Source organism: Plectropomus leopardus, chromosome 17 (genome assembly GCF_008729295.1).
Source record: "Plectropomus leopardus isolate mb chromosome 17, YSFRI_Pleo_2.0, whole genome shotgun sequence".
Lineage (NCBI taxonomy): Eukaryota > Metazoa > Chordata > Actinopteri > Perciformes > Serranidae > Plectropomus > Plectropomus leopardus.
This window is the reverse complement of record NC_056479.1, coordinates 3,239,672-3,250,813: the sequence shown is the minus strand read 5'-3', so window position 1 is coordinate 3,250,813 and position 11,142 is coordinate 3,239,672. Positions and strand designations below refer to the sequence as shown.

General features: G+C 38.5%; 1 protein-coding gene across 1 annotated transcript; it reads left to right on the top strand.

The window, feature by feature from the left end:
- Positions 1–4,142: 4,142 nt before the first annotated feature.
- On the top strand, positions 4,143–9,601 carry LOC121956788 (ADP-ribosylation factor-like protein 4D). Its single transcript, XM_042505172.1, has 3 exons — positions 4,143–4,298; positions 5,853–6,585; positions 8,611–9,601. Exons 2-3 carry the CDS (start codon positions 6,142–6,144, stop codon positions 8,773–8,775), a joined length of 609 nt encoding a protein of 202 aa, XP_042361106.1. The 5' UTR covers positions 4,143–4,298; positions 5,853–6,141; the 3' UTR covers positions 8,776–9,601.
- The last annotated feature ends 1,541 nt before the right edge of the window (positions 9,602–11,142 follow it).

The following is an 11,142-nucleotide window of genomic DNA, read 5'->3' as shown; positions in this document are numbered from 1 at the left end:
GTGAGATATAGGGCTGGGTATCAGTACTCAAAATCGACTCGGTATCGACCGATACATTCCAGTGGCCCCCCAGCTAGTATCAAGCCTCTCCAGTCAAATTATACTTGCATTCAATCATTTTTGTACCCAGATCTAGTGAATATGCTACAGACTGCATTCCCATTGTCAGTAGAGCAGAGCCATGTACACAGCTTTGCAGCAGACAAGTATGCCTTAATTTCAACTTGTCTGTGTGTGTGTGTGTGTGTGTGTGTGTTGTTTTGTTGGTGTGCCTGGGCGATGTCACAGCCAGTCAGAGAAAAGGTAAACAGTAGACAGCAGCATGGACAGAGGTCTGTGAAAACTCTACGGTGGTTACTTCTCTTTATATATCTGTGACTAATTCAGTTTCTCTTTCAAACTCATTGCAAACTCATTTGGATCGATGTTTTAGTGCAACATAGAGGTGCCACAGGACTGCATGCCCCACCGACATTTTCAAGGGTCCAAGAATCTCTGTCACAGTCAATGGGATATTTAAATTTTGAATTTGAATTTGATCATTGGATGCCAATTTTTGAAAGTTTTATTTCAATTTCAGTACTCATATCGAGATACAAAGCTCTGTGGGACAGACATGATGGGTAAAAGTGAGAATTACGCTTTCAAAGCTTGCTGAAACTAGAACACAGTTTTCCATTCCACAAACCCTGTGAATTTTACATCTAGCTCCTCTGACATAGCTGATAGCAACCTTCAGATCTGACACAGGTTTGGGGCCTATTACACACACACACACACACACACACACACACGGACACATGCATCTGAAGTCTCTGTGACGCTGATATAATCAGGTTACACTGAATCTACAAATCACCTGACAGCAGCATTGTTCCATTTTTATCAGGACCATTCCAGCTGCTGCTTATCTCAATTTCCACATCAGGATCAAACAGCACAAAAAAAGAAAAATCTAATAGAAATAGAAGATGATTTTTGTGTCCTCTAAAAACATTCCTTTTCACGTCAATATCCACGCTTACTTAACAAGCAGTCAGTCAGCCTGGCTCCACAGGGTCAGTCAATAGGTCGTTACATGATTCCCTCTCACTCTCACACAAACACACACTCACACACACACACACACACACACATCATTATGATAATGAGTGTCAGGTATCTGAAGAGAACGACATAGACCACTATCATGCAAATCAATACAGCTGTGCCATTATGTCAGCGATGGCTCGTGGTGACCTGCGATGAACTGACGGCACTCTGAGCTCCAGCTGTGACAAACATGAAACTTTGCCGGTCTGCCTTTATGGCTCCTTGCTGTTACTTTTGTTGATCACTGTAATATTCTAACAAGCTGATCTGACTTCAAAATATCTGTGAAGCATATTGCCTTGAAAAAGATTAATAGCCTAAACATAATTACTAGACTTAAGTTGAGTTTAGTTTATAAGTAAACAAAAATTGTTATGTATACTTTTTTATATTTTATTTATTTTTTCATTTATTTTAATATACAAACAACACAGGCACCAAATGACAGTACAAAAACATAATTTTGCATTATGAATAACTCAAAAATAATTTCACAGACAATAAAATAAATGTTCATGCAGTGTTTCACATTAAAATCTAAGTGATTAAGTTAAGTACAACAATGCAATAAAAGGAAAAAATGGTGAAAGACAGGATATCATTAACCATAATAACATAGTCTATTATAACACTAGTATGGTGAAAATAATGAGATCATGCAGGCCATTATTCCATTTTAGGGGGTAGGAGGTTTTCCATGAAGGTGATAAAAAGTTGCCATATTTTATAGAAAAATTGGATCTCATTCCTGAGTGAGTAAGTTATCTGGAGGACCACAACTGTTCACTTCTGAGAGTCACAGTCCAACAGCCAATGGGACATCTGACTGCCATCTCATTGCAATGCATTTTTGGTAATGGCCAGTGGGATTTCTGTTTTATACATTTTTTTTAAAGTAGAATTATAGCAAACAGAGGTCATGAAAACTTCTAAATTCTGTTCACTTTGTTATACCGCTTTTCCATCTAAATCAGTGCATGCACGCAGGTTTTTCAAACACGGATAAACTTGCTAAAAATAGGCTATAGACTGCTTCTCCATTGCCAGTAGAGTAGAGCTGTGTACACGGCTCTTCAGTAGACAAGCATGTGTGTGTGGATTGTTGTCTGTGTCCATTGTTTTGGTGTGTTTTGGTGTCACAAACAGGCTGGAGAACAGGCTAACAATAGAAAGTAGCATGGACAGAGGTCTATGAAAACTTTACGGGTTACTGCTCTATTTTTATATATATATATATATTAAATCAGTAGCTCTTTCAAACTTGGTACAGACTAATCTAAATCAATATTTTAGCACTGCTTAGGTAGAGATGGACAGTAATTAGTGATGGTCTGTCAATCCATCTTGCAAGTTTAACAATGTCGATCAGAGCTGGAGGTGATAAATAATCGTGTCTACTGCATGCTGGTGTAAATGCTGATTGTACACTTTCCTTTTGCTTTAAAAAAACAGATGTTAGTGTTTTTTGTGCAGTGGAAATGGGGCTTTATTCAATGCAATTTACCTCCTGGGGTTTCCTTTACATTTTCTAAGATAAATCAGCTCCACTGTGTAACAGGTAAGTTGTAATCTTAAGAAATAACATTTTTTTTCCATGCACAGAAAAAAGAACAGTTCCCATGAAAATTTAGGGTCTCGATCAACACTTGGTTTTGTCTTTATCCTTAAAATTCTCTAACCCTATCTTCTTAAGTAAATTTTCCAACTTTATAGCTGTAATCTCTGCTGTTTAAGAACTTCGATGATAATTCCTCTGTATCGCTGCTGTCACAGACATGTCTGAACTTGCTACAGCCTGTCAAATCTCTCATGGACTTGCCTTTAATGTGTAAAATAACAATGTTTTGAAAGGTAGCAGCCTATATGGGCTGACGTTTTTTTGCTTCCTGTTCAAGGCAGGAATATTACATTGTTATTCTGCCTCGCTGTACGGTATTACGTCCAATCAACTAAAGGGCGGAAAGAGTTGTCTCGCCTCTGAGCCGAGACAGGAGGTAGAAAGAGTCAGAAAAAAGGCTCTTTGTGTAAAACGTGAAGCCGGGAAGACATGACCATGGGTGGGGCAGGTGTGATGTTTTGATGACACTTTTTGCAAGCAACCCACTGTGGGAGATTTAGCAGTTAGCGGCTAATTTAAAGAAGAAGAACAGCAGCCGTAACTGTTCACAAATTGTGAAAACAATGAGATTCGGGTTCAGCTGCAGACCGCTGACATAGACCAATAAACAAAAACAGTGGCTGATGTTTATTGGTCAGTGGCCATGTTTCCAGTGGCTTTTATGCCAGATGTTTTTTCAGCGATTCATCACTGCTTTTCCAGCAGCTTTGTTGCTGTTAAATGTGTATTAAAATGTATTTGTAGTCAAGGCATTATATTTCCTAATTTGGCTTGCAAAAGTGTACAATGTCTGGGTGACTGGGTGATATATTATAACCTCTTCATAATTAGATAACACTGCACTGAGGAGCTTTTTTTTTTTTTTTTTTTTACATTTCTGGCATTGCTATTAATTCCTTCTGTTCCTATTAATTTATTAATACTTCTTTCACTATACTATATACAAACTTAGCAATGGCCAATAATCAAATTGAAGAACAATTTTTTTGTGTGTGTGTTTAAAAATAAAGCAAATTTAAATGATTACAAAAATCTGAAAACATTCAACCCTTACAACAATGAATAACTTCACTTTTTAGGGACTGTTTCTCCTTCATTTTCCAAGTCCTCCCTCCCTTTTATTTTATTTTATTTTATTTAAGATAAATTAAATTAAATTAAATTTAAATGTATGCATTGTTGTTTCTTGTTTGTTTGTTTAATTTATTTATTTTTTATTTTTTGCTAGGATAGTACATAAACGTTCCAGTTATTTTCGATCTTATCTTGTCTAAAGGATAACTTCAGATCAAATATTTTCTTTTTCAAATATATTCTTTTTTTTTTTTGGACATGTTTCGGTCCTCTCTGTCTCTGTCCCTCCCGCTGCTGTGACGTCATCAGCGGGGGGTTGCTCGTGCTTTTCCTCGCGCTACTCCTCTTCCGCTGCCAGTCGTCGTCGGACCAACGCAGAGCACACTCAGTCTGCACAGTGCAGTCTTGGAAACGAACGTACTGGGATTATTTTGGCGTTAAACTTGGATACTGTTCACAAAGTCGTCGTTATGCAACATGTCGACTAGTTTAAAGAGCTTGGGAGTGCCGACAGGTGAGAAACATTAACATTTTTATCACTGAAATAACCCCTACGCGCTGACTTTGTCGGGGCGCGCGGCTGGCAGTGATTAGACCGGCGGCACTGGTCCTGTAAGTCCTTCCGCCGCGCAGCACAAAGAGAAGGAAATGTACTTTAAAAAAAAAACGAATTTGAACTTTTGTAACTAAATAATAACTCTTGATTGTGCAGTACAATTACTTTAACACGTCTGAACGCACGTTTCATTCTGTTGTTGTTAATGATTGAGGCTGTGTGTTTATCCGAATTACATCTACGACCTGCAGTGTTTGTGCTGTTAGGGTGACTAACTTACCTCAGCATCAGCACTGACTATGTTTGACTCTATAAAAAGCCAGAACAGAGGATCTATTTGATCCATGTTTTTCTCGTCCTGTGCAGGAGACAGCTAGAAAACACCACAGTTGCTGACGGTGCTCTCTGCCCTGCAAATGCGATGGCTCTCCATTCACTGCACTGTCAGAACAAAAGATGATCTGCAGTTTACCACTAAAGTTTTTTTTTTTAAAAAAAAAAAAACATGTTTGACCCTTTGAAACCTGAACTGACTGGCTTCATTTCTCTGAAACACAAAGGAAGAGGGCAGTGAGCAATGTCAGAAGAGCTGACACAATTAAATGCAAGAAATTAGTCAAAAGTACGGGAAAATTACCTGAAAATAATTATAATAAAAAGAGAAAAAGAAAGAAAAAAATAAACATTGAAATGACCTGGGAAAAGTGCTTGAAATTATGGTAAATCTTAAAAAAAACTTCAAGTAATTGAATATGTAGTCATGATAATATTTGTAGTTTTTCCCTGCATTTTCCATTTTCCCTCTCCTTTAACCCTTTAAACCTGAGCGAATTGGCTTGATTTGTTTGAATGAATAAATAAATAAGTAGTGGCAATGAGCAACCAAGGAAGAAATCACTCCCTGATTAGCAAGAAATTCATAAAAGTGCAAGAAAATATCTGAAAATTGATAATAATTTTAAAAAAGAGTACACTCACATGATTGAGGAAAACCATTTAAAATATTATAATATTTGATGTAACATAATCTTAAAATATATGATTACGATTACTACTATAAATACACAATTATCTCTCTAGCTTTTTTCTTTATCCCCTAGATATTCTTTTTCTAACCTTTTCGAAATATTTATTTAAGTCTACTCATTTCTTGCTAAGGTGCTCATCACCTTTTCCATGTTTTTGAAAGAAATTAAACAAATTTGTGCTTTTAACAGTTTAAATACTTGTCAGAGGTGCCTGAAAACAGCACAAGAATAAGGTTTTAGAGGGTTAATTTGTTCTTTTTATGTAAAATTACCACTGTAGTCATATCTAATCAAGTATAGAATTTACTATAAAAGAAGTGTACAATGTACAAAAGACATACAATTCAGTCCTCTCTGTGGTGTGACAGTGGATTGTAGCTGCGCTAAGTCTCTGTTTGTCTTAATTACTGACAGCCCAGTGCCCCTCTTAAAATAGCTGACTCATGTTTTCCTCCCCCACTCCCTTTTTATCTCCTGTCCGCAGTGAGTGCAGCCAGTGGTCTGTCCCCTCATCATCCTGTACCAGCCTTTGAAGTGAGGCCAGGAGTGTGAACCGCTCTCCAGCCAAACCGTCCCCTCCCTGTCCCTCCTGCCACCTTCAAAGTGTCCACACACACACACACACACACACACACTTTTTTTGCTGCCAAGGACACAAAAAGCAAGTGAGACAAGGACCCAGGAAAACAGTGAGAGAGTGGGAGTTGAGAGGAAGACCTTCCAAAGGAAACTATAAACTTTAGAGTGAACACTCCACTTTACAGGACCTAAATATGGGAAACCAGTTAACAGAAATCGCCCCCAACACCCCGTTCCTGCCCAGCTTCCAGTCTCTACATGTAGTGGTGATTGGTTTGGACTCTGCAGGGAAAACCTCGCTCCTCTACAGACTGAAGCTACGGGAGTTTGTCGAGACGATCCCCACCAAAGGCTTCAACATGGAGCGGATTAAAGTTCCCATGGGGAACTCCAAAACCAACACCACCACGTTCCAGGTGTGGGACGTCGGCGGTCAGGAGAAGCTGAGGCCCCTCTGGAAGTCGTACACTAGGAGGACGGACGGGCTGGTGTTCGTGGTGGATGCGGCCGAGGCGGAGCGAATGGAGGAGGCCAAGGTGGAGCTCCACCGGATCACCCGGTCGGCTGAGAACCAGGGGGTGCCCGTGCTGGTTCTGGCAAACAAACAGGACCTGGATGGAGCTGTGTCAGCCTCAGAGGTAACTAATGTTAGAAAAATGGCTTGCTATTGTTGTACAGAGCTGATTTAGTTCCAACATTAACAAGTGTTAATCAAGTATCTAAACATCCAAATATAATATGGAAAAGTCACCATTTGTGTGATGTTTTGTTGTCAAAGTATTGCTTTAGTATCTAAATTAAAACTCAAAATAGTATCACACCGGTATTAGCATTGAAAAACAAGTTAGGCTGAAAATGGACTGAAGAGTGGCCAATTGCAATATCCATATCATAGGAGATGTAATTTTTTTATACGGGGGATAAGTTGTGTCACGACCCATTATGAATGACGCATTTTGGCACTGCAGAGATGCCCCAGCCTGAGGATAATGTTCAAGATGTAAGGGACGCTTGTTTGTTTGTATGCTTGTTTGATACAGATCCCAGCATAAATCACACAATTTAGTTGGTTTTATGTCAAACATTTTTTGCATTTTTTGTTACACTCTCCAGTGTGTGATAATGACACCAAAGTCAAGTTCAAATTAAGATAAGACACTTAGGAGCAACTAAGTCTAGGGCTGTCCCCAACAATAGATCTCAAATGTACAATAACATTTTTTTTCCAACATAAGATATCAAACAAAAGCCAGAGAATGTAGCATAATAACTTGCTGAGAACTGTAGATTCACCACTTCTTCATAGTTCTGTGCGGTCTCTCTCCCCCTCTGTGCTGCTGCCTGCATGTCCACAGCTGCAAAGAGTAGTGTGAAAGTCGAGCACTCACTACACAGCAAAATCTAAGAAGCAAAACATCCGCAGAAGTACACTGTTCAGAAAAACAAACAGCTGCTGGTCTTGAAGCAATCTTAGTCAACTAATGACTAATGATTTGAGCCTCCGGTTTTCAGAGGGCAGCCCCAACAAAGTCTGCATGAGGTGGGAGGAGGGGTCGAACAAAACAAGTCTTTCAGTCAGGAGCCTGCAGGTCACTTTCTGTGTGACACCAAAAGTCAGTGTTGTTTAAATGTAAAGTTGTGTAACTTATGCGCATCCCCTGTAAAACCTAAAGCCACTGTTGTTTTTAACATAATGTGATGCAACGTGTGTACGGTCATCGCACACTGACGCCACCCACATTCACCTTACAGCGTTTAAACCCAAAACACTTTTTTCTAAACTCAACAAAGTGGTTTTGCAGCCTGAACCTAACCCCGGCTGTTACACAGCATTTAACGAGTCAAACCACGATGTCTTTGAGCTGTGTGTCACATGGACATGCTCGAGGCTTCCCCCGTGTGTCACTGTGAGATGCTGAAGGGCGTGATACAGCATTGGTATTTGAAGGCCTGGGAATAAGAACAGGTCGAGCAAACCAATAAATCTTCTCTAATTATTTCAGCTTTGATAGATAACGGCTCTTTCTGTCCTTGTTGCACCTCTTTGCCTGGTAACATTTCATGGTAACTAATAAGTAGTGAAAGATATCAAATTTTGGCAGCCCTTTGCAGCTTTGTATCAAAATATAATCAAAGTAGTACTTAAGAGCATGAAACCACGTTTAGGAATGACCTAAAAATGCATAAAAATTTATAATTCTGTAACATAAATTTAATATTTTATCATGATAATTATAAATGTACTTTTTCCTACATGCCTACCCCTTGTTTTCTTTTTTCCCTCTACTTTGACCCTTTGAAACTTGAGCAAACTGGCTTGATTTGGAAAAAAAAGAAAAAAGAAGGCAACGAGTATTCAAAGAAGTAATCAAAAAAGTAATAAAAAAAACCCATCGAAAGATTAAAAAAAAACACAAGACTTAGGAAAAGTGCTTTAATTATAATAGTTATGCTACGTTGTTTTAAATACATAAAATTATGATCCATTATTGGAAAAATAACAACCTGTTCTGTACCTGTAAATGAACTAGAGTCCTGAGAGTAATTGAGACCAGTTCAAGTCAACAGTTAACACTGCATCACTGAAAGACCCGTTTTGCTGTCTCATATTGTCAGATGTCAGACTGTAACTGACGTTTTGTATTCTGTCTCTTGTGTTTCAGGTGGAGAAAGTTCTGGCTCTCCATGAGCTGAGCTCGTCCACGCTGCACCACACACAGGGCTGCTCAGCGCTGGATGGTCAGGGCCTGCAGCCCGGCCTGGAGAAACTCTACGAGATGATCCTGAAGAGGAAGAAGATGCTCCGACACAGCAAGAAGAAGAGATGAGACGGAGGGTGGCAGCCGTGCTGAGGTCAGACGTTACTTTGGAGCCGCTGCTCGTTTGTGGACCTTCTCAGCAGCCATGTCTGTAATACTTTGGAACCAGAGGAAAACCTGCCAGTCCTGCAGACAAGTTGGGACGTCTTTAACCGAGTTCACACCTTGGCTCTCAAATCTGTTCCAAATGTTAACACCTCCCTTCACCCCCGAGACATTTTCCCCTCGTGTCCCATCCTTGACGGAGCGCTGCACAGAGACATTAGCTCCAGAGGAGGCAACAGAGGAGAACCTGTGCAATATATGACGAACGCTCACTGATGCACTCACTCCAAGATTGAAGGATATTTAGTTTCACTACTTTGTACAAACTGTATTGTCAACAGAACCCTGCAGGCCCGAGCATCGTTCCTGTTCCTTTCAAGTTTCAGTGTCTCACTTTACTCCAAATCTTTATGTTGCATGACGTTCACCCACACGCCTGTTAGGGGATATCAAGACAACGCTTTTGTTGATCAAAAGAAGACCATTATGATTATTGTAGATTAGAAACAGCCCAGTGTTCAGTGAAGGTATGTCATTGGGACTATAGTTAAAATGTGCCACAAACATGACATGTACAGACTGACACTGTGCGGCTGCTGAATCCAGCCCTGCAAGTTTCCATTGTTTTTCACTCCTCACCAAAGTTTGTTTGCTTGTCACAGTCGGGTGTGTTTCAGAGTTGGCTGAATGGTTGGTTTGTAAGTTCAAACAACAAATTGTTTTTTATATCGTGTACATTTTGTTTTGTAAAATGTTAACATGAATAAATTATTGAGCAACTTTGGCATTATTTACTGGAAACGTGTCTTTATTTTTCACATTTAATTCATCACACTGACTTAACAGTGGAGACTTTGGCTAGCCTGAGCTTTTCAAAATTGAGCTTTAAAAAATTGTATACATAAATATTATTTCCTACTTTTATTGAGTTTATTTTTTAAAAGAGTTTTTCATTTTTCGTAAAAAACAAATACAAAAAGAATTATTTTTTTATTGTACTACATGCAAAGAAGATCTTTTATATGATCACAGTCTGGGATATGTCAATGATAAGCAGCAACATTGATAATGACAGTGCACCTAGTGGAAATAGCATGTATTTTCTTTATATGTAATCAGATAGAAAATAGTAAAAATGACAAATTCCAAGGCAAAACACCAGAATGACACCCAGAAATTATATAATGCAAATAATAATATAATAATATAATAATGTAATGTAATGGGCTGGTACTCACAGGAACAGATTTGCTGCATAAATAAATTCAAGTCTTAAAAGGTATTGAAATAATTAATTAAAAAAATAAGGCCAGACATGGGAAGTAAGAATTTATGAATCATTTTTGTTCTCCTGATGTTGCATCGAAAGTCTCAAATTAATTGATAAAGTCAGTTTTTTGTTTGTTTTTTTTTTCCTTCTTAAGCTCTTCATGATGGGAATCCAAACAGTGGAATCTCACATGCAGCTTGAGAAACACAAATAGACCAGAAATGCCAGATATTTACCACTTCTGTTGGTTAACTAGAAAGATACTTTTAGAATAATATATGTTCATCGTCTTTCATGTGTTCCACTCTAAAAAGGGTTGTTTTTTCATCACATATGACATATGATCTATGACATTTTCTTTTCAAAAGTCATGTTTTATGCTACAATAAAAATTTGGGCAAAATAAAACCATTCTTCTTTAGGTGTAGTAACAGAAAATTGTCCTTTAACTCAATTCTGAGTGGCATTGAAAAAGTCTTAAAAGTCTTAAATTTACCCTGCCTTAGGCTGCAGGAACCGTGGACCAACTTATTAAAGCCTGATTTTATTTTTTCTTATTTTCAACAATTCTCAACAGAAGTACAAAGCTGACTTTCTGCATTGATTTGTAAAATAAGTCACAAAAGTATATTAGGCTATAGATAAAGTTCACTTTTGATTCTGGAAAATGTACTTTGACAAAAATTGGAAACTTAAAAATGATTTACTTGCCTTTTTAAGAGCTTTTGACCAATACAACTGGCTGAAATGCAGAAATGCGAAAACCTACAGTTCTTATGGCCAAAATCCCATAAATTCCCATAGAGCCCCCTGTTAAAAATCTCCAACTTAACAGCAGAAATAATAATGTTTTCAGCCTGGTACAAAAAATGGTGTTGGTCTCTTTAGCAAATTTCAACATTCATGACAACTGTATGGTGAACACAACAGAGTTGCAAGAGCAGCTTCCCAACTCGTCCACCCCTTAAACCATGAGACTAATAGTTTACCCCTGGCAGAGTGAAGTCTGCAGCAGACAGCTCGTTTTCTGTCGCAGTATTCGTTGCCTCATGTGGATCAAA